Below are 27,603 nucleotides of genomic sequence, written 5' to 3'. Positions count from 1 at the left end.
GTTTTAAATAACGTAAACCTTACTCGTTTTCAATTTTGGATATATATGACTGATAGAGTTAATTAAATAGTTAGTCCCTGTGATTTGCACAAAATAACATACTTAGGTACTAATTGTTTAAAATCACCTTCTAGGGTATTAACTTTTCATTTTGTAACGTTTGGAGGTATTAACTTCTAGGGTATTAACATAGTTAGTCCCTGTGGTTTGCACAAAATAACATATTTAGGTACTAATAGAATGTGATTTTAAACTTACAAATAACGCTAATACCTCCAAACGTTACAAACTGAAAAGTTAATACCTTAGAATGTGATTTTAAACTATTAGTACCTAAGTATGTTACTTTTTGCAAACCATAGGGACTAACTATGTAATTAACTCTAATAATAATAAATATCTTTCATGTAAAAAAAATTAAGCCATTTTTAACTCGTTTTTTTGTTCATTTACATTTTACTATTTTAGAAAGATATTTAATTTACATAAAATCTACTAGTTGCACTAGTAAAATCTACTAGCTATATAGTTTTATGTAAATTAAATATCTTTTTACAAAAAAACGAGTTAAAAAAAGGCTTAAATTTTTTTAGTTTTATCTAAAATACCTAGCTATATAGTTTTATCTAAAATACCTAGCTATATAGTTTTATGTAAATTAAATATCTTTCTAAAATAGTAAAATGTAAATGAACAAAAAAAAAACGAGTTAAAAAAGGCTTAAATTTTTTTACATGAAAGATATTTATTATTATCAATCATTTCAATCCAAAATTAAAAACGAGTATGGTTTACATTATTTAAAACGAGTAACAAATTTAATTTACATAAAACTATATAGCTAGTAGATTTTATTTAAAAAATCTATTTAAAAAAATACTGGTGTAACAAGTAGATTTTATGTTAAATAAGAAATTTTATAAAAATATGAAAAAAATAAAATAAATAGAGTTTATGTTAATTAAGAGATATAATAAAAAGATGAAAATAAAAAAATAAATAGATTTTGTAAAATTGATTTAAACTTAAATAAAATTAGGTGTTAGTACCCAAATGTGTTAGATTGATAAACTTAAAAAATGCAAGGGTATTTTAGTCATTAATTAACTAATTTTGGTGTTAGTACCCAAAGGTGTTACAAAATTGAAACCATAAAACCTAAACCTGTTAAAAAAAAAGTTAGTACCCAAAGGTAGCCCAGTTGGTAGTTGGGCCAGTGTCCTCTTCTTGAGGCACTGGTTCGACTCTTGCTTGTGGCGAAAGGGGCAGGACCAGGCAATGATGGTAAGAACTTGTTAGCCACTAGTTGCGCAAGTTCGAGCCTGAGCCGGCCCCGGTTTTCATCCGGTCGTTACTCTAGCGAGGTCACTTGTGTAGAGGCGGCACGGTTTCCGGGCGAGAGCCGTAGCCAAGTATGACTACCCAGCGCGGGCCCGGTTAAGACAACGTAAGTCTAGACAGATCTTGGTTAGGGTCCCCGATTTGGGGATGTGAATAACCTTATAAGAAGTTCACCTTTCAAAAAAAAAAAAAACTCTTATTATATACCTATATTAATTTCAAACATAACTGAACAAAAGTATTTTAACAGAAATGACATTAAGGGCGTCAACAACTTTACTTCCGGGAAAATCACCAAAATGGCCACTGCAACGCCGTTTTTGCGAATTTGGCCACCGGACACCCCTTGACGAGCCGTTTCAATATCCTGAAACGACACAAGAATTTTGGTAAACGGCCACCCATTCGCTGTTTGATACGTGTCCGACAAAGCCTGTAATGGCTTGAGAAGCAACCAGGTAACGCCACGTGTATGATAGTGTGGAAAGATCTTAGCCAAGCCGTTACAATCGGCTCATGTACAAAGATCTTAGCCAAGTTCCTTCAACGAGCCAAGCCGTGTTCTTAGGATCTAGCCAAGCCGTTACCGTACACGCATGGACCCCACTTCTGTCATCCGAGCTGTTACAGCTGGGTCCGAGCCGTTTCCGTAAACTGCTTGTGCCGTTTCAACTGCGCCGAGCCGTTTTAGCTGGCTCCAAGCCGGTACAGCTGGTCCGGGCCGTTTCAACATATGGTTCGAGCCGTTTCAGCTGGCTCAGGCCGTTTGAACTGAATTCAAGCCGGTACAGCTGTCTAATGACGGTTCAATGTGTTGTTCCAGCCGGGTCAACGTGTTGTTCAAGCCGTTTGACCGTATGTTCTCACTATATATTTACCCACTTGTTTTTTTTTTTGTGTGCTTGTTTAACGAATCCCTCTAACACACTTAAATCTCAAAGAAAATGTTATCTTGCTTTCTTTATTTGATTATCATAGATGTTTTCGTGTATCAAATGCAAGAAATATTTATGAAATCACACGTATCTGCTAGTGACGTGTTCCTGGGCTTTAGTTATCAAATTCGATTTTGATATTGTTTCTCATATTGGAGTGTCTTTCTCTTCAGAAATGTCGTATCTACTTACCCAGTTAGTGCGGATGGAACTATCGAGCAAAAGACGCATGTTTATCATTCCTACTGGCGTTTTGACTCGAATTCCAGAAGAAGAGTTTTGATTCACTCCTAACTTTCAATTTTCTCTCGGGGAGGTTCTAAGTTCTAAGCAGTGGTTTGGTGAAGTTATCTGAAGACTGCTTTCTTGGAGACCGAGCTTTTTTCTCTACTACCCATTTCTGCGGTTATGAGAAAGGGTCCCGATGAGAAATTTTGTGGATGAAACTGAATCACTTTACTAGCGGTTTGGCGAAGTTTTGTTTGTAATTTTTACATGTTATATGTTTTATGTAATTTGTATTAATTAATAATAAAAATTATGTGTTTTAAATTTGTTTGGGTTGTTTATGTGTTCCGTTCACTTTTAATTCTGTTTTGGGCTTTTTATATGGGCTGTTCACTAACAAGTTAACGAAAAAAAATACATAACTGTTTGGGCTTTTTATATGGGCTGTTCACTAACAAGTTAACGAAAAAAAAATGCATAACTGTTTTGGGCTTTTTATACGGGCTGTTCACTAACAAGTTAACGAAAAAAAATACATAACTGTTTTGGGCTTTTTATACGGGCTGTTCACTAACAAGTTAACGAAAAAAATAAAAATGCATAACTGTTTTGGGCTTTTTATATGGGCTGTTCACTAACAAGTTAACGAAAAAAAATACATAACTGTTTTGGGCTTTTTATACGGGCTTTTTACCCGTTGCCTTTCCATCTTCCCATGTAAACGGCTAACCATTGCCATTATTACCTCCCTTATTACCCACTATATAAACCCCCCAAATTCCACATTTCTCCACGCCGTCCCCGTTAACACTCTTCATCTTTTTTGAATACAATCCGTTCACATGGCAAATTCTTGGACCGAAGTTGACGACATCGCCTTGTGCGAAGCCTGGGAGGAGGCAGTGACCAATCCTCCACCACGCGGACAGGGGGGCCTTTGGGTTCGGGTTCAACAGATTTTTGGCCAGCTTCGTGGTCCGGACCATAACCGAAGCGTGGACGCCTTATCTTCCAGGTTTCGGGTGGTGCGGTTGGAATGCGAGAGGTTTGACCGCTATTTCAATAAGGTGGAGAGAGAAATGCCGGACCTTGATGAGGATGATCAGAAGGCGGTGGCGCTGATCAACTACCGTCATGACGAGGGACACGATTTCAAGCATGTCTCGGAGTGGGAGGCAATTAGGATTTGGTTTTAGTTTTTTTTTTTAGTATGTTTTGTTTAGTGTTCTTATGTTTATGTTTAATATTTATCTTATTTATATAAAAAATATTTTGGATGTTATAAAATTTTGCATGTTATAAATTTTTGTCAACTGCAACGAAAATGGTACTACTTGACTGCAACGAATACCATTTGATTTTTATAAAACCTGAAGCCCAACCTGGCCCAATTGTGGACTGCAATGAATTTTATAAAACCTGGCCCAACCTAGTGTATAACAATAATAAAGTTAACAATTTTATCAGCTCCTAGTAGGAGGATAAACTGGTTAACATGTTTGGCTTTCATACGAAGGGCGCAGGTTCGATCCATGAAGGGGCCGTTTCTTTAAAGAAGAACCCCCTTCTTTATCCATTTTTTAAAATTTTCACTTTAGGCCCCTGAAGTTTTTATAAGTTTACTAACTGATCTAACTGTATTTTATTAACCTACTTATTCTTTATGTAGGATATTTAACTAACTCAGTTAATTTGATTACTAATAACTTACCTTGTTAATTAATAAACCAAGTTAGCTAACCTTGTTAACTTTATTAAGTTAACAATATTAAATTTATCAATTAATCCTTTTTATTATTTAACTATTTTTATTTAACTTTATTAAATAGTTTAATTAATAAAAATATTAATTAATAAATTTTAAAATTATTTGTTTTAAAACGTTGTGGGTTCTTTGGCCCAAACATTATAGCTTGTTTTGGGCCGTTTGTTACTATTTGTATTTAACTTTATTAATTAGTTTCATTAATTAAAATATTAATTAATATTTGCACGGTGCATATCGACAAACGGCTCTTTGGCCCAAACATTAAGTTGCACGATACAACCTAAAAATATTACAAACTTATTTCGTAAATTACAGATAGATTTTTAAACTTTCAAACACTGAAAGGTGTTCAAAGTCCTCGTCGTAAAGTATTGCGTAGTCGAGCAGGGCCTCTTCTACGATCTCTTTTTCTTCCATGTTCGGATTTGTTTTTTTCACATTTTTGCACCTTCCTAAAAAACGTGTACATTTAAAGCGTAGAAAAGAAAGACGAGTCATCAACGCCTCGACGCTTCGGGACGTCTCTTGTAGGTGAATGCAGAAATTGTTGAAAACCTGCTCCCAGAAAGCAGGATCGGAAACTGAATAAGTGCCCAGTTCACGAGCGGCAGTGTACGAAACGACAGTAGCAATATCTTCCTCGTCGGTCCAAGAATCCATTTTTTTAGTGTGAACTTTTGGGATGAGAATGATGTTTAATAGGAGGGAGTAATGCATGTATTTATAGGTTTGAAGAGGGTAAAATGGGAAGATATAATGTTAAATATTAAACATATTACAAAGAAGAGTTATTTTATTTAACAACATTTGGGCGTGGTAAACACCGCCAAAAATACAGTTTATCAGCCATGAATCGTCTATATGACAAACATATTTGCTTTACGTCTCCAGTAATGTTAATGGGTTTGTCTGTAACGAGATGCTCCATAAGCATACACAGATAGACAGCTTCATTTCCTACGATTGACCTGTTAGAAATCACGTAGTTATCGTTTAGCTCATGAGTTATGCAGCATTCTGGTTTGCCTGTCTTTTTCCAATACTGCAAATGCACCAGCAACCCAGTTAAATACACCTTAAGCTTCGTCAACCGTGGAATAATAACTGCCCTAAATTTGTCTCCTCGTCCATAAAAGTTTTCAAACGGGTACAAAACTAATTCCTGGGATGCCAACTCTAACCGTACTAACATCCATTCGTTATTGTCAATCGACAGTGGGAAAAACACAAAATCCACGTCAACAAAGGAAGGAAATGGGTTTTCTTTACCATTTCCATAACCAACCACGCTTTTAGGAACCGATTGTAGTAACGTGTCATAGAATTGAGGTGGGAGAATTGTCCACCGCAAATTTAACGTCGGATCCCTTTGTAAATTTCTTCTTCTCCAAGCCATTAGTCGTCCAGTCCATCCCTCAATATGCTGTTTAACGAATATTTATATATTAATAATAGTTACATCTAATAAACACGAAAAATGCAAATTTTGGTAATAAAAAATTTATAATGAAATTACCGTTGCTGTTAGGTAGCCATTACAACGATAGCCTAACAAAGTACCCCAAAATTTTTTGTCTAGCTCCACATAACGAGTGAAAACAGCTGAATAACAGAATGGGGCGTCCCCATTACTATAAAATGTTGCAACATCTTTTGACCAATTCTCAGATTCGTCGTCTGGAATTGCCCATCTTCCGGCTCTGTTTGAGTGCAAGCTTTGACGGTTATTTAAAAAGTTGTTTTCTTCCGGCACCTGCGGCACAGCCGTTTCAGACGAGGAAGATTCACCCGACTGTCTGGGTGCTCTCCATTTCTTAAGAATCCACGTTGATGATTTACTAACTGGTTGAGAGCAGTATACGTTGTTTTTGTCAGCCATTATTGGTTTTAAGAATGTTTCAAGTGCTCTAAATGGCGTTCTTAGAAAATATTTTGCGATCTTATTTAACATGAAAATAATTTTTGAAAAAAATGGTTTTTTAAGAGGTTTCATCACAACTTTCAATAAAGCTACTGCCCGAGCCGTTACAAGTAACTGCCCGAGCCGTTTCGTGGCACGTGCTTCAATAAAGTAAAATTCAAGCCTTTTCCGTTTCCTACTTATGCTGTTTCAGCAATCCCGAGCCGTTTGCACTGCAATGTCAAGCCGTTTCAGCTGCAACGCCATGCCGTTTCCTCTGCTACGCCGAGCCGTTTCCGCTGCATGTGTCCGCTGTCAGTTCGTGCCGTTTCTGATATCACGACGAGCCGTTTCCGCTGTCAGGTCATGTCGTTTCCGATGTCACGTTGAGCCCTTTGACGGCGCGTGTTCCAATAAAGTACTATTCCCCATGTCAGACAAAATTCAAGTCGGGTCAACAAAATGCGAGTGTCGTTTCCTCCCATGTGACCATCACTTTCCCATTTTCAAACCACTTTGAATTTGTCCACGTTGGAGCAAAGCAAACGACTAGAAGACCCCAACTTTCAAGATCCGAAAGATCGTTGACTCTTCCGGGACCACTAATCTGACTTCTTCGACATTAATTGTGGGCCCCCCACTATGGACTTCAACCGACACGAGAACATGCGGAATGATTTCGAGAAGATTCCAAACGACCAAGAGATGCAAGATGCTTTCATGGACCCCCCGTTTTGCCCGGTAAACTGTTTGCCGATAAATTAAAGATAAGTTTTTTTATTTGAATTCGTATGCTAATGTTAATTTTTTAATCTTTTTATATAGCAAATAACCATTAAAGTTCTAGAGAAGTGGTTGGTTTTAAAACATTTGCGTGAAGTGATGACTCCGGCGATTGAAATAGCTATTAGGCAGACTTGTTTCGGTCCATATTTAGATAATAGGTGCACCATATGTGATAGCCTTCTTTTATATGGCGTTGCACAACTACAAATACCGACGCCTTTTCCCCGTATTGGGATTTCGTATAGATTACGAGGGGAGCTATTTACATTCACCCCGAAACAGTTTTGTTTAATAACGGGGCTATGTTTTGGGCACAGTTCTTTGTCACCTATAGACCGTCCGAACTCATTTAAGAACAAATACTTTGGAGCTGGATCATCTGTTAATTTTGGCTAAATAATGAACATGTTCGGGAACATTAGCCAGTTTAACGATGCTGACGGCACGAGGATATGTCTTCTCATGCTAATCGGTCAAGGTTTTTTGGGTTGGCAAAAAACCAATGTAGTTGATAATATGATTTTAGACCTTGTGGATAATTTAGAAGAATTCAGACAATATCCTTGGGGTAATTATTTTTGGGAAAGTACTTATAGTGCTATATACAATTTGTGCAATCGGCAAAAAGAAGACGCTAAAGGTTTTTCTTTAGCTGGATTTGTCTGGCCATTCAAGGTACCCGTGAATGTTAATTAATATAGTTATTGCTCAAAACATATAAAATTAAATATAAATAACCCTTAAATAAATTCACTTGTGTAGATGTGGGTGTTGGAGACTTTTCCTCATTTTAAGAATTCAAGGGAATGGTATCAAGGTGAGACGATTCCAAGATTTTTGGGATGGAAAGAAGGCAAGAAGTTTATGAGGAACAGTGTCGACTCATTGCTACAAACAGCTGCAAACGTAATACATTTTATTTTTTAAATATACTAAAAAATAAATATAAACTTTTTTATTGTTTATATTAATATATATTAATATGCTTACTATTTTTATTGGGCATTTTTTTTAAACATTTGCAGAAACGTGAATTTAGGCCGTCTTTGGTTATATTGCCCACTCAAAATGAGTTGCAAAGCGCGTGGTATTTGTCTAGTTCAGATTATTTAGACGCTGAACGTCGGATGTATGCCAGTGCAATGCCGGGCGAGAATCCGGTTCAAATTCCGACAGAAATACCCATTCAAATGCCCACAGGATTCACGGGTCAAAATCAACCAGAAATGCAGGCCGCCCCAGGTGTCGTCACACAAGAACAGCTTGCGTCTGTAATGGGGGCTCTGTTTGGTCCCGATGGGACGAATGAAGGTTATAATCCGGCAACGGATCGAGACGAGATTCCACAACAGAATTTTGTTCCCCCTCCGACCCCGTTTCGATCAAATTACGAGAATGAGCTGATTTCACAGTTTAAATCAGTCTTGGACGAGAGGCTGCTCGAGAACAACCGGAGACTTACCAATATGTTCATGTCGGAGTTTTCGCAATCATATCAATGTTCTCCAAAGCAAAAAACGGTCAGGACTCTAGCGACCGTACGAACACCAAAAGAAGAGACACACACTCAGAGTGATAATGTAATGTGTTTTGTGAATAATTTTTTTTTATAATAACAATATCTACCAATAACTGTTAATTTACCTGTCATGCTTTTCTTGTAGGCTGTTGCCGATTCATTTATCAATTACGATAATGCCTACCACGTCTCTATGAGCCCGATGGTGAATCAAGATTTTGTAAGTTGTTCCATTTTATATATTTTAATTACTTGTCATTTTTTTTATTACTAGTATAAGTTTATAAAAATTCAGTATAAATTGTGTAAATGAAAGTTAATGAAATTATTTTTTAGAAAGTTAAATTAATACATATATACAATATTTGTAGAATGAGGATCCTGAAATAATCAAACTGAGACGATCTGAAAGGCTTGTAAAGCCCGCAGTAGCTGTGCTATCCCCGTATGTGGCTTACAAAAGATTGAAAGATAGAAAAGCCAAAAGGTTAAGAAACAAGGATAGACAAATTGAATTCATCAAGCACTGGTATCCAAATTGCGGCAGTAAACATCTTTCCCTACTAGCGGGGAATTCTGTCGGTCCAAATTTTTGGGAGTTATTGCTGGGCATGGACGGTCGCGGCTGGTTAAGCGATGATGTAAGTAATAAAAAAATAATTTATATTTTTTTTGTATATTGTATTCAAACTAACTTTAGAATGTTTAACAGCATATATTTGGGTGGATGATCCACATGTATCATTCAAGAAATGAAAGTGATCGGTGGAGTATTCTACCCCCATATTTTCAAAATTATTTTCGGTACACGGCCGTCGACCATACCTGTAAAGGTTACTTTACTGGGCAGGTTGACCCTTTTCCATCAATACATACTGTTGACGAGGTAATGTTGAACGAACTTATTAATTACTGAATAAATGTATTTCGTATTGAATTAATTTAATATTTTGCTTACTAATTATATAGGTTTACGTACCGTTGTATATAGAAGGTGCTCACTGGTTTTTAGGCGTTTTCAACCTTGTCAATTACACGCTAACGATATACGACAGGTATTAGCCAGATTTAACTGATTAGTACTCCAAGATACATGTTACTAACTGTGTTAATTTGTTGCTCTTATAGCCTTTTAAATGCTATGGAAAAGGAAAGAACGGATGTGGTGTGTCATATAAATTTTGTGTTTGACCACTGGTTACGAACTCATGGTTACAATGCCCACAGACCATTACCGTTAACTTACCCTTTCCGACTTATTTATGCAACCGATGCTCCTCAGCAGTCCGGAGTTTTGGGAGACTGTGGGGTTTGGGTTTGCATATTTCTTGATAGGTTGATAAATAAAAAACCGTTGAACGATGATAAAGATACTCAGAAAACAGCGGAACGTATGCGACGTCAACTTGCTTTACTATTTTATGATTCCGTGTTACCAGATACTACAAGTGACAACAACCTTGATGATGATGATGATCCTGTATTAGAAATGTAATTGTATTTTTTTGGTTTAAAAACATTAAATATTTTTCTACTCGTCTCTATGTGTGTATATATATGTGTCACTTCCACCTTTATTACACATGTGATATCCTCCATAACCAATGACAAGTATTCCTCCTTCCGTTTCGATCAATCAACAGAATTGGGATCGCCAATGGTCTCCAAATGTTCTTGAATTTTACTACGATGGGGATACTCCTAGTTGCTATTCTTCTTACACGGGGTTAACACCACTAGGAAAAGATTGGTGGGGGGGGACTGCTTGGATTTACTGGAGCAGGTTTTATTCAAAAAACGGTACCTTAATAATAAATATTTTCGTAATAAAAATCTGTTTCATTATTTTTGTAATAAATAAATTACCGTTATTTTTTAGCACGTAAAAGCATGGTGTAACAAACTCATGTATGAACGAGAGAATGCAAGGACGCTGTCGTCAAACGATTATCGTTGGACAGTTCTACCGCCAAATTTCTTCGACATGTTAAATAAACAAGATATTGATGCAACCAGATACGCAGATGGTTCTACAGCAACATATCCTCCATTCTGGGAAATTGATACGGTAGGCTATATCAAATTTTTTTTTATTTTATCATATCCGTTTTTTATTAAATAAACAAGATATTGATGCACGACTCTCACTCTTACTCCACACCTATTTAAACACATCTTGTTTCACTACTCAACTGGCATCCCCCTTTTTTCTACCTCATGGCAAATCAAGAAAACAACAATCATCTACACTTTCATATCAACGTCAACATTTTCCAACCGGTTAACCACCCAAACCCACCCTCAGATAACCCCGAACCAAACAATTCACAAACTCGTAACCCCCCAAACCCGGTGCAACAACCAACACGTGAAGAACCATTTAGCGGTTCAGGTCAGTGTGAGGCGGTTGATCCGTCACCTAACCCCGATGAACAACAGCGTCCTTTGGACCAGATTATTCCACAAGAAAATTCGCCGGTTACTGCTGAGGAAGACTCAGACGAGGAATCTTGTTTCGAAAGGCTGTACGATAAAGTGCGTTTTGAAGCTTATCGTGCGGAAATGGAAAAAGGGGTAGAGTATGATTCTGAAGCGGAAGACCATTCCGGCTATTAGTTAAATGTCAGGGTTTTTTTTTTTTTTTTTTGAAATAAGAACTTAAACGTGTTTGATGTAATTTTCCCTTTAATTTTATTGCTAAGAATTTTTTTTGGGTTTTTTTATTTGCAGCATTGATTTAGAACCTAAGATTATTCACTTTTTGCAGGTATACATTCCTATACCGGACAACGAACAAAATTGGTTGCTTTTTCAAATAAATATAAAGTCACTACAATTAAGAATTTTTTTTGCTAATACTTGTGACACGATTAATTGCGGAGATTCATTTTGCATGCACAGAAGAGTACATCAAATTGTTCTAGAATTTGAGTCTCTATTTTTGTGGTTTCTCGGACGTATATCGTACTGGCAACAGTCAGAAATAAATGAGACGTGTTCCATGCAAATAGTAGGGGATTTCGTGTGGCCTCCTCAAACAAATCGTATTGGCAGAAATTCAGGAGTCATCATATGTATGCTAATGGAAAAACTTATTTGGAATCGTTCTTTAACATGGACCGAAGGAAACCTTCAGGATGCTTGTTTCAGATACAGACGATACTTTACACCGGGCGCTTCACACCTGTTAATGTTTAATGGTTCTATGTATGCATGTAATATAAAAAAAATTAATAACATATTTTAATGAAATGATTTTCAATATTAATTATTTGCAACTAAATACACTTACTACGTTACTCGAGAAATTAAATTAAATTTCACAAAATAAATTAATAAAGTATTAAAAGTCTCCCAAGTTGAAAGACGGATATATATAATCAGCAGGAGATTGTGTAAAATAATCAGGATTATCGGCTTCTTTCCCTTTCCCTTTGTCTGGGTCTTTGCGAGTACGAACTTCTGACGGCAAGGGCTGTCGACATACATCCCGATGATGACCATATGAGTTACACCGGGAACAATACAGGGGAGTAGGTTCTTCCCCGCGGGATAAGATTCGGTTGTTTTCTCGAGGACGACCAGCCTGGCGTTTTGTCATATGTGGCGGTTGAAGATTAATAAGGTCTTCTGGAGTCTCCCATTCAGATCTATGAGGAAGAGGATAAATCGCTTCTTCATAAGTTTTCTTATAGACTTCGTTTGAGTAACACGGGAAGCAATACTTACTGCAATCGGTTTCACCTAAAAATTTTGAAACGGCAATAACATGCCCGCATGGTAAACCAGAAACCTGCCAAACTCGGCAACTACATGTTCCATTAACAAAGTCCACTAAACCCCCCTTTCCACTGTCTACAACAGAATAACTGTTTAACTCAATCCCAGCAACCGTCCATGTTCTAGACCCTTCAATTTTTTTAAAAATTTTCTTCTGTGCCCATTGTGTAAGTAAATGTTTTTCATGTATACCTTGCAAACGGCGATCGTAAAACCACTTTTGTACAGATTGCCGGAAGAACTCTAAGAGTTGTGTTACCGGCATTTTACGCGAGTGTCTAGATAAAGCGTTAATAGACTCCACGCTGTTAGATGTCATATAATGATATCGATTGCCTGGACAATGCGCCCTTGCCCATCTACCGAACCCAATACTTGTTAGAGTGTGACGTACTCTAGGAACGGCAAGACAAAGAGCATTAAATGACTCGTTAAAATCAGACAATCGGTACGATTTGCATGTCTTCCACCACAGCTTCTCATTTTCTTTTTTTTTATCAGAGGGTAAACGTAGGTTCATCATTAAATGACGACAACATAACCCATGATAAACATGTGGAAAGACGTTTCTAACAGCCAGATGTATAGAATACGCTCTATCCGAAATTATGGCCATTTCAGGTATTTCACCGATACATTCTTTAAGCTTTGACAGAAACCATGTCCAAGATCACCATCCTCTGATTTTCCTATTCCATAGGAAATTGGTAAAATTTGGTTGTTTCCATCCATCCCGACCGCTAAAAATAACGTCCCTTTAAATTCACCCTTTAGGTGTGCAGCATCAATGATCACAACCGGTCTTAAATTACATATAAAGGTACGAATCTGAAACAAAATTATTTAAAAAAAGTCAACAACATGTAGTTTGTCGAAATAAAATAAAAACAGAGAATCCTATAACTTACCGCAGCACCAATCGCGACAAAGACCATCTCAAACCGACGCTCGTCATCAGTCTTGATATGTGTAACAGAACCAGGATTTGCCCGCTCTAGATTGTAACAATAAAGTGGTAGTTCTGCAAACGAGTCTCTGCTTGATCCTTGTAAAAGCTCTAGTGCCAGACTTTTTCCACGCCAAGCTTGACTAGTGGTTATCTCAACTTGGAATCTTTGTCTAAAATCTTTCACTATTTCATTACAACGATATATTCTTCCACTATCTTTTAAAGGTTCTTTTAAATAATGAGCAACAACATTTGGGTTTTCCTGACGAACATGTGGGTACGTTAGCGTCTTCGAGCACGTGTGTTTATCATTAAAACTCTTAACAAAAAACACCCCACTATCTCCAAAACTCCTTGCATGAAAACGCCAACCACAACCGTCCACCAAACATGACACTTGGTACCGACTTGTAGAGGATCTATCTACTTTAAACTCAAAGTGTTCTAACAAACATTTTTTTCCCAACTCAAGTTTCATGTCTTCTTTGTTATTAAATACGTGACCTGGTTCAAAAGTAATTGATGAAGATCGCGAACAATTTTCAAAAGAATTATCAGGATTTGGTTGGGAGTCGTTTACAACATCATAATTTTCTTCATCAGTATAGAAATTTAAATCAAGAACTAAAAATTTTTTTGGAGTTGAAAACTAGATGATCCAACACCAAACCCTTCAATCACATATAATTTATAAATTTCAAAAATATTTTCCATAGCAAAATTATAAAAAATTGCAAGATCTTCATCGTTTATTATATCTATTGGATCACTAAAGGAAGACAACCGATACGATAACTTCGTAATGTTTGTAGAACTACACATGTTTGACACTTTACTTAGAAGAGCAGTGTATGAAAGGTTGGGTTCAATTTCTAAACCACGTCTACTTGAATCAGCATCAACAACATACTCCAACTTTCCGTTAACGATTTCCCACTTTCCGCCATTGTATACAACCAAACGAATCTTCATAATTTTAAGTGGGAAACTTCCTTTTACAAAATGCTAAATGTTTTTATAACTTTAAACAAATCTGTTGCACAAACAAATACAAAAAATATAGGGAAAAATATATAACGGCCACTCACTAAATATAAACGATTGAAACGGCCTGAGCCAGCTGAAACGGCTCGAACCATATGTTGAAACGGCCCGGACCAGCTGTACCGGCTTGGAGCCAGCTAAAACGGCTCGGCGCAGTTGAAACGGCACAAGCAGTTTACGGAAACGGCTCGGACCCAGCTGTAACGGCTCGGATGACAGAAGTGGGGTCCATGCGTGTACGGTAACGGCTTGGCTAGATCCTAAGAACACGGCTTGGCTCGTTGAAGGAACTTGGCTAAGATCTTTGTACATGAGCCGATTGTAACGGCTTGGCTAAGATCTTTCCACACTATCATACACGTGGCGTTACCTGGTTGCTTCTCAAGCCGTTACAGGCTTTGTCGGACACGTGTCAAACAGCGAATGGGTAGCCGTTTACCAAAATTCTTGTGCCGTTTCAGGATATTGAAACGGCTCGTCAAGGGGTGTCCGGTGGCCAAATTCGCAAAAACAGCGTTGCAGTGGCCATTTTGGTGATTTTCCCTTTACTTCCTCACCTTGTCATCATCTAGAACTGATCGAAGAGTCGCGCTCCGGTCAAAGATAATATTTATATACCCTAATTACCCTTAACAAATAGCTAGTGGTAGCAAGGGGTCGAACCACGAAGAGTATGTGGTTTGGGAATGGACTTTGAATGAAATGCAGAAAATGTCACGTTTATGAAGCTTGCTAAGATGTGTTTTTGTATTTTTGTTTGATTGGAAGATATAAATTATAACTACTAAAAAAAACAAGCAATTGCAATAATGTAGATAAAGGTTTTGACAAGATAGAGAAAACAAGGTTCACACCCGGTTCGGTTATTGCAATCCTAGGGTTCTTACACGTTTTAGATTTAATTCACTTGAATATGTTATTAACGGATTTCTATCATCAAAGCTTAGGTGCCAATTGTTATCAACGCATACACGGACTACAATGCACTTCGTTACTTCGGACAAATAAAACCTTTTGAATGACAAGGCATAATTGCACAAACTTATTTCGCAAAGTCAAATTTCATAACTCACTCGACAATTCACAAATATAGTTCAAATGCAAGACAATTGTCAATCAATTCAAATACAAATCAAGTTGTCACAAAACCAAACTAAAACATTGTTCAAACTAGGGCCGTTCAAATCGCTCGTCGCTCGCCGCTCGCTCGACGCTCGTTCGGAAACTGCTCGGAAATTGCTCATTCGATTTGACGCTCGGTTGTAAACGAGCCGCTCTGCTCGATTCGATTTGTAAACGAGCCAAGCATGAGCAAAGGTCCGCTCGGCTCGGTTCAGCTCGAATTATTATTTTAATTAGTATACATATACATATATAAACATGTATATACACACACATATATATACACAAATATAAATTATACATAATACACACACACCTATATATATACGCACTTACACATACATATATACTTAAATACAAATTAAATCTATAGTTTTATATGTACCACTCTATTAGATTTTGGTAAACGATATACAAATTTACAACTATATCTATACGTACTAGCCCAACCACGCCAATAAAAAAATTAATATTAAAACTAAAAGTTAAATCCTAACCGATAAAAGATAGTTTGTTCATCGCCTCAATGTTTAATGTTGTTACCCTAAGTTAATCGTCTCCTGCTCTCAACGTAAATGTTCGTGCAATATGATTATCGCCTCGTCGGCAACAAGATTGTTATTAATAAGAAAAATATTGTGTCACTAAATGTGCATATTTTTAAAGACATAAAAACTTGAGACCCAACATTGTCACTATCTCTCTCAGCAAATTTAAATCGGGCGACACGGTTGTCCAAATCACTCGAATTTCGCTCGACGCTCGCTCGGAATTTTTATTGCTCGAAAAATGCTCGATTGATTTGAGGCTCGGTTTTAAATGAACCGCTCCGCTCGGTTCGGTTTGTAAACGAGCCAAGCACGAGCAAAGGTCCGCTCGGTTCGGCTCGGCTCGTGAACAGCCCTAGTTCAAACCCTAGACTTACAATTAACCTACACCGGGGTGAAACCTCCGAGGAATTAGCCGCTCATGGTGTAAATGGCACGATCAACGGATGCACGGAACTTGAATTGGATCATCTTGGGACTTGAAGATGGATGATGGAATGGTTAAGGTTTTGAATGGTTGGTGGTGATGAATGGGTTGAATGGGTGTAATGGTGATGAACTAGGGTTTAGATTTTGATGAGAATTCGGGTTGTTGAGAGGATGGATTCTTGATTCGAGATGAAGTGGTGATGAAAGATAGGTGAATAAATGGCTCCAAGTTATGTTTTTCAAACTCCAAATGAAGTGTAACCCCCGAATTGAATCTCCAAGAACCAATCATAATCAAACATAACCCCCAAACCAAAATCTGCGCGTTTCCACAATTGACGAGCCGTCGCCGACGGCCTGAAGCCCCGTCGGAGACGGTGCTTGCTTGTTCACTTTTGGCCGACGGCCTAACTTCCTGTCTACGGAGAACTTTTGGCTACGGGAATATGCATAGACCGTCGGCGACGGCCCCTCTGGGCGTCGGCGACGGTGTTTGAATGTTTGGTTTTCTGTTTTTCTCATTCCTTGCTTCCGGTTGACCCATGTCGCTTCCCGGTGTTTCCGTTATCGCTCCGGTGACCCGTAAAGCTCCCGAAAAGCTCCTTAAACTCCCTTAAACCTGCAAAACACAAATCTAATCAAGAGTAGGCAATTCGAAACTAAAACTTGTGTAAAAACATCAAATTAAACAATTACAAGCACCGGTTTTCACCCACGTATCACATCCCCACACTTGTCTTTTGCTTGTCCTCAAGCAAATCTGTTTTTCACTTTCACGTGGGTCGAACAACGAACATACATCCCATTCCCGAGACAAAGGTTAAGGTCTAATGTCATGCTAAAGTTCAAACTCTTTACAATATTCAATGTATTTAATGGTAACGTGCTTTAGATACACAAATGGTTACCCAAGATTAACCCGCCCGTAAAACTAACAACTCATGCATATCCCTCACAATGTGCTCTCCACTCGGCTTAAAGTTTGCTAACATGTATAATGTATTAGCTTTTCAACAATTAATCGCTCAAAACCGATTAGAACACGTACCCGCATAGGCTTGCAACTCAATCATCCTCCACTATTGAACACAAATACTAAGCACAAGTCAAAAGGTCTTTGAGGGGTTGTAACGGGGCTAGGCGAAGGGTAGGAATAGGATATTTTTAAAGTGACTAAGGTGATGAAAAATTCGATTTTTATTACAAACCACTAAACTAAACAAGACTACAAATAAACATCAACTATGAGGCAACAACTTCCGCCTTTTATTCAACCAACTACTATTACATCTTTTTGTGTTTTTCTCAATGCTTTTTTCATTCTTTTTCGCAACATTTTCTGAATTTTTTTTTTTAAATACAAATGAATCAAAACTATACAAACTTAAGATCCTATAATCGAATTTTCATCACACAGGTTTAAAAATAAAAGGCTTATGGTTATGGGCTAAGTGGGTTGTCAAATGAAAGGTTTAGGCTCAAATTGGGCGACTAGGGGACTTGTTTGGGTAAGGATAGATAAATGGTTTAAAAGGAAAAGGTTTACCTAATGCCTTAATCATTCTCGTGCTTGTATTCGGTCTATAGTCTCGAATGTATCAAAAGTTGCAAGTTCTACAATACGCGACTAATGGCCCACTCAAACAAAGAAACATGTGAATGTGAATCTATGATGTATAAAGGGCTCAAACCTCACGTATAAGGGTATGATATGTGATATGCATACATTGCTAGTTCCTTAGGCGAATTATTCTCAAATAACCACCCGCTAAATACCCGATATGCTTATTAATTTGAACTTGACCATGACAAAAGACCAAATGGGTTGTGACATCCCTCGTTGACTTGGTTACTTGTGCTTTTGAGATTGCCTTGAAAACAAGATATTTTGAAAAAATTTTTTGAAATTTTCCCCCATCCCCACACTTGAGGTAAACATTGTCCTCAATGTGTAGTATTTAAATGAACGGGTCAAAATCGAAAATTTTTACTACTCCCTCATCCCCACACTTGAGGTACATATTGTCCTCAATGTGTAAGAACTAGAGTTTTTAAAGCACAAGGGATGTGACACGGCTATCCTCCCCAAAAATACACCCCGGAAAATAAAATACAATTTACAATCCACTTATTTGCTACTAAAAATCAAAAGATAAAAAGAAACGTATGCACCTGGTTTGTCGCTAGTTCCTCGTGTGCTCTTCATCTTTTCAACGAAGTGGTCGTCTCACGAACATAGTGTACCTACAAATCTTAACCCTTGTGTAGAAGCATGCTTCTCACAGCCATCAAAATTTGTTAGTTACCTAGTTCTACCACTTTTATGAAATTTTTACCAAGCCATACATTATCTTACTTTTGATTTTATTTGGAAAATATTTTACACTACAATAAACCTAACTCACTTTCGTAGGAATCACGACGGCATTTAGCATATGCACGCAAGCCCTTTAAACCTCCCGATAGCTCGGGAGGACGAGTCAAAATTTGATCGAAGAGTCGCGCTCCGGTCAAAGATAATATTTATATACCCTTGGTTACCCCCTTGATTGTAATTCCTTTGGTAACCCCCTTGGTTACCACCTTGACGATTGTTGTATGAAGACCCACCTTGACTACCTTGATTACCCGATTGGAAATTCGGATTCATTTGATTTGAGGCGTTACCATACCGGAAATTAGGGTGATTTCTCAAACCCGGATGGTAAGTGTTGGAATTCATGTCGTATTGCTTCCGATCCCCATACACTTGATTTACCTCTTCAGGGTAGTCACTCGATCCCGTTGGGCATTGCTTGGTGCTATGCCCAATATCACCACAATCTTCACACACTTCAAATTGAACCGCGTTCACCTCCTTCTTTTTCTTCAATTGAGCTATTTCCCGCTCTAAGGTGGAAATCCGATCCTTGGAATCGAGATCGGGAAGTGACCGGGAAACCGGATGCCTTTTTGCTCTATCGGCCGATTCTTTTTGTTTGGACCGTTTACTCATCCTCTCCAAAAATCCCCAATCGTCATCCTCATGGTTGCTCAAGAGTGTACCATTGCTTGTCGTCTCGAGCCGATTCCAAGTCGCATCATCCAAACCCCGTACGAAACATTTCACCAATTCCCATTTTTCTATTTGGTGATGTGGGCATCTCCTCATGAGTTCTTTGAATCGGGTGAACGCTTCATGTAAAGGCTCACTTGAAAGTTGACGAAATGACCGAATTTCATCCCTAGCATCATCGGTCTTGGCCATGGAATAGTATTCGTCCAAAAATGCTTGTTGCATTTGTTCCCAAGTTCGAATACTATTGGCCGGAAGTGTAAAGAACCACTGCTTTGCTTTATCTTTCAATGAAAATTGAAATAGGCGAAGCTTCACTTCCTCTAATGCGAAATTATGCCCTCCAATAGTATCACAAATAGACGAGAACTCCGTCAAATGGGTGTATGGCTCATCATTGGACCTCCCGTTGAAATGAGGAAGGATGTTGATGTAATGCGGCTTACAATCGAACATCCTCCTTTCGCATACTATTGGAGAGTTGTTCTCGGTCACTATCGGTCGGAAACAATCGTTTACTCCCCGTGGAGGTTGTTGACGACGTTGTGGCCCATTAACTTCTTGATCGACCGGTCTTCGATTATCCCGTCTTTCATCCCGTCGCTCCTCTCTTCGATTATCTCTCGGGTTACCACCTCCCACAAAACGAGGAATCCGGTTAGGGTTTACATTGTTGTTGTTATTGTTGTTGTTGTAAAACCCTTCATTCCGGTTCCGTTGGTTGTTGTTTTGTGGTTGACGGTTGTTCCCATAACCATTGTTTCTTCCACCCCCGTAGCCATATTCCTCTTCCCCAACATAGTTGGCGTTTTGAGACCCAAACTCCTCATCGTCGTACCTTCGAGCATTGTATACGTTTCCCCTATTCAAATAACCCCAATCTTCATCATCATTGGCTCGATCATCATAATAACCCCCATCGTCCGAATTTTCCGTATGAATGCTCACGTGTTCCGGCGATTGATAACCGGGAACACTATACGGTTCGTCATCGGGAATTGCATTCCTTAAATCGTCGATGTTGAAGAATGGGTCTTCGTTCACGGGATTGCCGTGATCACGGTTACCTCTTCGATCGGAGTTGACATTCCGATCATCAAGGTTAATAGGTAACGATGCTTGTCGGTGAAGAGGTTGTTGTTGAGGTGTTCGTTGGGTGTTGTTGGTGTTTTGGTTTCGGAAAGGTGGAGTGGGTGGTCTTGCATTGGTGTTACCACCCGGTAGCTCTTGAGCGGGGAAAAAGGTTCCTCGGGATTGGAATTGATTTGGGTGGAGGTTTTGGTTTGGGTTAAATTCTTGGTTGGAATTGTGGTTTGCCATTGAATCGGTTTCAATGGTCGGTGTAAGTGGTGGTGTTCGGTTGGTTTGATTAGAAGCAAGAGTTGCTTCTAACCGGCTTGCTAAGTTTCTTCTTGCGAGTCTTTCAATTTCCGGTTCGTAGACTAGAGGTGAAGTCCTCCCAGAATTTCGTGTACGCATGCACTACCTGTAACCTGCACAAGTAACACACCCCGCGTAACAAGGAAAAAGACAAGTACAAAAAGAAAACTAAACAAATTAAACAGTTAATCACGAAATTTCAAACAATATCCAAACACAAAGCGCACGCACTCCCCGGCAACGGCGCCAAAATTTGATCGAAGAGTCGCGCTCCGGTCAAAGATAATATTTATATACCCTAATTACCCTTAACAAATAGCTAGTGGTAGCAAGGGGTCGAACCACGAAGAGTATGTGGTTTGCGAATGGACTTTGAATGAAATGCAGAAAATGTCACGTTTATGAAGCTTGCTAAGATGTGTTTTTGTATTTTTGTTTGATTGGAAGATATAAATTATAACTACTAAAAAAAACAAGCAATTGCAATAATGTAGATAAAGGTTTTGACAAGATAGAGAAAACAAGGTTCACACCCGGTTCGGTTATTGCAATCCTAGGGTTCTTACACGTTTTAGATTTAATTCACTTGAATATGTTATTAACGGATTTCTATCATCAAAGCTTAGGTGCCAATTGTTATCAACGCATACACGGACTACAATGCACTTCGTTACTTCGGACAAATAAAACCTTTTGAATGACAAGGCATAATTGCACAAACTTATTTCGCAAAGTCAAATTTCATAACTCACTCGACAATTCACAAATATAGTTCAAATGCAAGACAATTGTCAATCAATTCAAATACAAATCAAGTTGTCACAAAACCAAACTAAAACATTGTTCAAACCCTAGACTTACAATTAACCTACACCGGGGTGAAACCTCCGAGGAATTAGCCGCTCATGGTGTAAATGGCACGATCAACGGATGCACGGAACTTGAATTGGATCATCTTGGGACTTGAAGATGGATGATGGAATGGTTAAGGTTTTGAATGGTTGGTGGTGATGAATGGGTTGAATGGGTGTAATGGTGATGAACTAGGGTTTAGATTTTGATGAGAATTCGGGTTGTTGAGAGGATGGATTCTTGATTCGAGATGAAGTGGTGATGAAAGATAGGTGAATAAATGGCTCCAAGTTATGTTTTTCAAACTCCAAATGAAGTGTAACCCCCGAATTGAATCTCCAAGAACCAATCATAATCAAACATAACCCCCAAACCAAAATCTGCGCGTTTCCACAATTGACGAGCCGTCGCCGACGGCCTGAAGCCCCGTCGGCGACGGTGCTTGCTTGTTCACTTTTGGCCGACGGCCTAACTTCCTGTCTACGGAGAACTTTTGGCTACGGGAATATGCATAGACCGTCGGCGACGGCCCCTCTGGGCGTCGGCGACGGTGTTTGAATGTTTGGTTTTCTGTTTTTCTCATTCCTTGCTTCCGGTTGACCCACGTCGCTTCCCGATGTTTCCGTTATCGCTCCGGTGACCCGTAAAGCTCCCGAAAAGCTCCTTAAACTCCCTTAAACCTGCAAAACACAAATCTAATCAAGAGTAGGCAATTCGAAACTAAAACTTGTGTAAAAACATCAAATTAAACAATTACAAGCACCGGTTTTCACCCACGTATCAAGAACCCCTCACTTTGCTTATTCACCTAGAAATTAGAGTAAGAAAGAGACACGGAAGAGAGAACTTGAGAAGCATATAGAGATGGTAAAAAGTAAGAGAGAGAGTAGAGTGACGGAAGAGGACCCAACCATGGCCTCCGACGGGTCTCCTCACTTTGCCAAACATAACAGACGAAATTCAACAAACCCAATCGATCCAACCCGAATGCATAACCTAGAAACTGACAACAGTCACAAGCAGCAGCGGGGTAAAAACCCATCAACCGAATCACGGCTTATGAGCAGTCGCCGAAGGGAGAAGCTTCGGCGCTTAATTTACTCTCCATTTCACCATCGATGAAAAATCTATTTGATGGATGTGGTGAGACGTCGGTATCAACCATTGGCACATAAACACATAAATGATACCCCAAAGCCATCTTCACTTTCATTCCTGTGCTCCCCATTTCACCAGAGAATAGCAAGAAATTGGAGGTGGTGTTGAGCAAGATCTGTTGAAATTAAAGGTGAGAGATGGTGTATAGTTAATTTGGGGAAATTAGGTGAATTGCACGAAAACCGATCTAAGGGTTTTAATGCACAGTTTGCCCTTTTGGTAGAAATATAACATTCTAAGACCGGTGGGTATGGGGAGGATAGTCTCTTTGGAGACTATCCACCACGTAGGCGCCACGTAATCACGGGAGGAGGATAGTCTCTTTGGGAACTACCCAAGGGTGTGGGGACTAGCCAAGACTACCCCACCATTAATAATATATATATATATATATATATATATATATAAAGGAGGAGAGAGAAGTCAATGGGGGGCACCAATTTTGCTCCGTCTCCTGCGTCACAATTCCGACATCTTTGCCGCGACGGACCCCTAGGGGGCGGTGTTGGACGTTCCTAATGGGGGGACGGGCCATGTAACGAAGCCCATACCCATTGGTCTAATGTGCACATTTGGTAGATATATGAAGAAAAATGTGTGAAATGCTATAACCATCTCTTCTGTTACAATTCACTCTGTAATATGTTATACATTTATTTGTGGCAATACTAGATTTTATAGATGAGTCCATTCTTTATTTTAGTAACTGTCATAATAATTAGAGAAAAATGCCCGGATAGTCTCTGTGGTTTCGCCTTTTTTCACCTATAGTCCCCAACTTTTTAAAATTACCTGAATAGTCCACAAGTTTTCATTTTTTGTTCCCGGATAGTCCCTGGGTCTAACTTCTGTTTGTTTTCTCTGTTAAAGTGATGTGAAATGACAAAAATAGCATTACTAAAAAACAAAATAACTTAATCTATTTAATAGATTTATTTTTATGTGGGACCCACTACTTGATCAGTCTCCTCCTCTCTCTCTTAACTCTTGCTCTTTCTCTCTCTTAATTTTGTCTCCCTCTCTTAACTCTCTCTCTCTAATTCATGTTCTCACCATCACCACTGCCCTCCCTTTTCTCACCTATCTCTCTATCTGTTCTCCATAACCGCCAGCCGACCACCACCACCCAGCTACCGCCACCTGAGAACCACCAGCCGACCACCGCTGTAAGCACCACCACCTCTTAAATAGTCTCTCTTTCGCCCTTTTTTTCTTTTCTTGTTCGATTGCGGCGAAGGATGAGAGTTGGTGTTGATGTGGATGGACCAGATCTGTAAAATTCGTAGCTAGACCTTGGTTGAAGGTTGGGTGTTGATAATGGTTGCAACCCAGATTAGACGATGCATGCGACAGTTCTGTGGCGGAGAAGGAACGAATATGTTTAAGCAATCGTTTCAATGAATATGATTTGGATTTATAAAGTAGTTGTGAGTTAGTTTGTGAATTTAGGAAATGATTGTGCTGTGATTATAGTTTAGATATGAAGCAGGTTGAGGGTTTTTGTATATGAGCCAGAGTATTGTGAAATGTATATAAATTTGTCCATAAAATTTAATGCCACTGGTTCGATGGAGATAAGCAGGTTGAGGGTTTTTGTATGAGCCATAATATTGTGAAATGTATATAAATTTGTCCATAAAATTTATGGCCACTTGTTCGATGGAGAAGGAAGGGTTGTTTGTTAGGCAAGTGATGAAACACCGATTAACACCAAGGTTAATAGATGGGGTTATTTCTTCTGTGGGTTCAACCTCTTTCCTTACTCGTGATAATAGCCTGAATCCTGCAAAACAGTAACACCGTTAGTCTCGTTAAGAGGGGGAGATGGGGGTTTTCCCTCTTAACCAGGCTCCGGCGTGAGAATAAGTACTGTTCTGAGAGAATAAAACAGTGTGTGTATAGAGTGGGTGAAGAGAGTAAAAGATCCTGAACCTGAATGATGAAGGGTCCTATTTAAAGCCGGAGGGTGAAGAAGGGAGGAGCAGCTGTGCCAGCTGTGGATGCGCGCCAGCTGTCTGACCAAGGAGAATATCCTCTTGGTCTGCTCTGTCATGGCTGGTGTAGTGTTACACGTGGCGCTCTTACATTTGTCCATCCTGGAAACCTTGTACTGGTGTTGTCAGCTCTGCCCCCTGATTTCTCGCAGGCCTATGTGGCGTTCTGCGAGTGGTGACACGTGTTGTCCTTTTTGTCGGGTAGAGCATCTTTGGTGCCACCTGCAGATCTTCCAGAAGTTTCTAGAGGCTTCTGGATTGCTTTGCTGATGTGGTCGCCATGTATGCTCAAAAAGTGGTGTGGTCCCTGCCATGTAGGCAGGGAATTGGGACCATACCTCTTCAAGTCCCCCCAGTCCAGTGTGCCTTCTAGTTGAGTTGATCGTCTAGGAGGGATTCTGGACTTATAAGAGTAGTGGTTTTTATGGCAGTTTGTATGGTGCGTAGAGTTTGGTGATTTAAAAACGTTGAGCCAAACGGACGCGTCGCGCATGGGTTTTGGTACTTTAGTAAAAAGTGAGCCAAATGGACGTATGGCGCATGGGTTTTGGCTTTTATCAAAAGTGAGCCAAATGGACGCATGGCGCATGGGTTTTGGCCTTTGGTAAAAAGTGAGCCAAATGGACGCATGGCGCATGGGTTTTGGCACTTTATCAAAAGTGAGCCAAATGGACGCATGGCGCATGGGTTTTGGCACTTTATCAAAAGTGAGCCAAATGGACGCATGGCACATGGGTTTTGGCACTTTATCAAAAGTGAGCCAAATGGACGCATGGCACATGGGTTTTGGTACTTTATCAAAAGTGAGCCAAATGGACGCATGGCGCATGGGTTTTGGCCCTTTGTTGTTTCCTTCTGATGGAAGTTTTGTGGACTTGGGGAAGATTTTGATGTGACTGTCTGAAGTCCCTGTCTTATCGGAGGTGAACAGGCGCCTTTTCAGTTACTTTCTGTCACGTCGTCAGGCCCTGTTACCCATGCTTCCCGAAAAAAGAGGTGACGTCTTCTCTCTCTTCTGACGTGTCACTCCCTCATTGCTTGCTTTTCCTGGACTCTGACGGTCCCTTACCCATCGCATTAAATGCGATGGGTATAAATAAGAGACGGTTTCTCCCTAGTCTTCACTTTTTCAAATTTCTCAAGTTTGGTTTTCTTCATCTCTTTCATTTCCTTCTTTCTCTACTCGAGTATTTGTTTAACCTTTCGTTATCTTCGTCATGTCTGGTACAAATCCCACTCAGAGGAAGAGAAAATATAAGGGGAGAGCTCCTCCTGGTCCTGACCAGGCAGTCATTGGATGGAAAGAGGAAGAATTCAATAATCTTGTTTAAGGGGTGGGTTTTCGCCCTGAGTGGGGAGCCCAATATCCCCCTGTTGGTTCCACCGCCCTCGATGCTCATCCAGGTTATATCACTCTGTATGCTGCATTTTTCCGAGAGGGTAGCTTTAGGCTTCCGATTACGAAGTTTACTGCCTCCGTGTTGAGGAATTATGGGTTGCATATTTCGCAGATCAACGCGATTGGGCTTCCACGTATTACTCATTTCGAGTATGTTTGTAGGGCTTACCATATTGAGCCGACGTTTGAGATGTTCAACGTCTTTTATAGCGTTACTTATACCAGTGGGTTTTATTCGTTTCAAGCGCGGACCGGTGTTGCTCCGTTGTGTTCTGTTCCGTTGAAGAGTTTGCACGATTGGAAGCAAAAATTCTTCTACATCCGTTGTGGTGTGATTCCGGTGGATATGCATTATCGGTTGGTGAGTGAAGGGATTCCGAAGGTTGATGTTATGGGGGATTATGCCGCACAAGACTGGTATAAAAAGATAACACACAAAGCAACTGCCATTTCTCAGTTGGAGGAGATGGCTCTGGTTGGTGCCGGAATGAGTTTGCTGTGGGTACCAAAGAATCCTCTGGGTCAACCCGTTTATAGCTATCAAGGCAAATGTATGTTATTTTTATAAGTTACTTCTGAATCATCCTTCTTTATGTTTGTTATATTTATATGTGTTTTCTCTTATCTTCTTGTCCTTTTGCAGTTGGTTATAGTTTGATAAATGTTTTGGACCCGAAGGCGGCGAGTGCCATGGTTGAAGCTATTCAGGAGGATGGAAAGCCGACATGGCTAGACCAGATTCGGGGCCGCTTCCTACACCCAACTGATGAAAGCTTCAGTAAATATGCCAACGATGTTCTAGGTGAAGATGATGAGGGCGACCCTTTCGATCCTGCTCGAGAGGAAGTCGTTGTCCTTTCGAGTGGAAGTTCTGACCAAACCCCTGAAGGTCTAACCTCTCATTGCGCGCGTGCAGGTACCGCGCGGGATGGTGTTACAGAACCTGTGCATGAGGTTGTTGATGATGCTGCTGATGCAGAGATGCCTGTTGATCCTTCTGCACAGTTGGAGACAAGAAAAAAGGCGAAGACTGATAAGTCTGAGAGGAAAAAGGAGAGGGCGGAGGGCCGAGCTACTGGTACTTCTCGTAAGCGACCCTCTACTCTTCCTTGTCTAGATTATGTGGTTATCTCTGACACGTTGTCTGGTCTAGGAGTCGGTGAGAAAACTCGGGAATCTGACCCGAATGATCAGTCTACTTTAACTGATCATATGAGGAAAAAAGCGCTTGAAGATAAAAAACGCAGGCTTGATGAGCAGGCTGCTTCACTTCTTGCGGTGAAGAAAGCTAAGCTCCACAAGGAGGCTTTTCCCGCGCCTTATGAATCTGAAATTGACATGGGCATTTTTAGTGAGAACCGCGGGAATCTTTTGGAGGAGATTTTTACTGCTTCCGCCCCTCCTGGTAATGGTTTT

At 39.5% G+C, this 27,603-nt stretch overlaps 2 protein-coding genes and 1 long non-coding RNA gene across 3 annotated transcripts; 1 reads left to right on the top strand and 2 right to left on the bottom strand.

The window, feature by feature from the left end:
• Positions 1-9,008: 9,008 nt before the first annotated feature.
• Positions 9,009-9,516, top strand: LOC110926408. Its single transcript, XR_002585175.2, has 3 exons — positions 9,009-9,118; positions 9,190-9,363; positions 9,447-9,516. It is a non-coding gene; the product is annotated as an uncharacterized LOC110926408 (long non-coding RNA).
• A 2,304-nt stretch (positions 9,517-11,820) lies between these two features.
• On the bottom strand, positions 11,821-12,777 carry LOC110924094. Its single transcript, XM_022168132.1, has one exon. It carries the CDS (start codon positions 12,775-12,777, stop codon positions 11,821-11,823), a length of 957 nt encoding a protein of 318 aa, XP_022023824.1.
• Positions 12,778-12,863: 86 nt separating this feature from the next.
• Positions 12,864-14,178, bottom strand: LOC110924095. The gene is made up of 3 exons (XM_022168133.1): positions 14,043-14,178; positions 13,166-13,800; positions 12,864-13,085 (listed from the first exon to the last, which is right to left on the bottom strand). Exons 1-3 carry the CDS (start codon positions 14,176-14,178, stop codon positions 12,864-12,866), a joined length of 993 nt encoding a protein of 330 aa, XP_022023825.1.
• Between the last annotated feature and the right edge of the window lie 13,425 nt (positions 14,179-27,603).

The sequence above is a fragment of the Helianthus annuus genome, chromosome 17 (assembly GCF_002127325.2).
Source record: "Helianthus annuus cultivar XRQ/B chromosome 17, HanXRQr2.0-SUNRISE, whole genome shotgun sequence".
Taxonomy (NCBI): Eukaryota; Viridiplantae; Streptophyta; class Magnoliopsida; order Asterales; family Asteraceae; genus Helianthus; species Helianthus annuus.
Note: the sequence above shows the minus strand (reverse complement) of the source record. Positions and strands in the feature narration are given on the sequence as shown.

Bases quoted from the DNA above. Each gene is read 5' to 3' on its own strand.
- LOC110924094 (XM_022168132.1), bottom strand. From the start codon at position 12,777: ATGAACCTACGTTTACCCTCTGATAAAAAAAAAGAAAATGAGAAGCTG.
- LOC110924095 (XM_022168133.1), bottom strand. From the start codon at position 14,178: ATGAAGATTCGTTTGGTTGTATACAATGGCGGAAAGTGGGAAATCGTT. The intron at 13,801-14,042 runs GTAAAGTGTCAA...ATACTGATGAAG, and splicing joins TTCATACACTGCTCTTCTAA to AAAATTATGATGTTGTAAAC. The intron at 13,086-13,165 runs GTAAGTTATAGG...ATTTTGTTTCAG, and splicing joins TTGTCGCGATTGGTGCTGCG to ATTCGTACCTTTATATGTAA.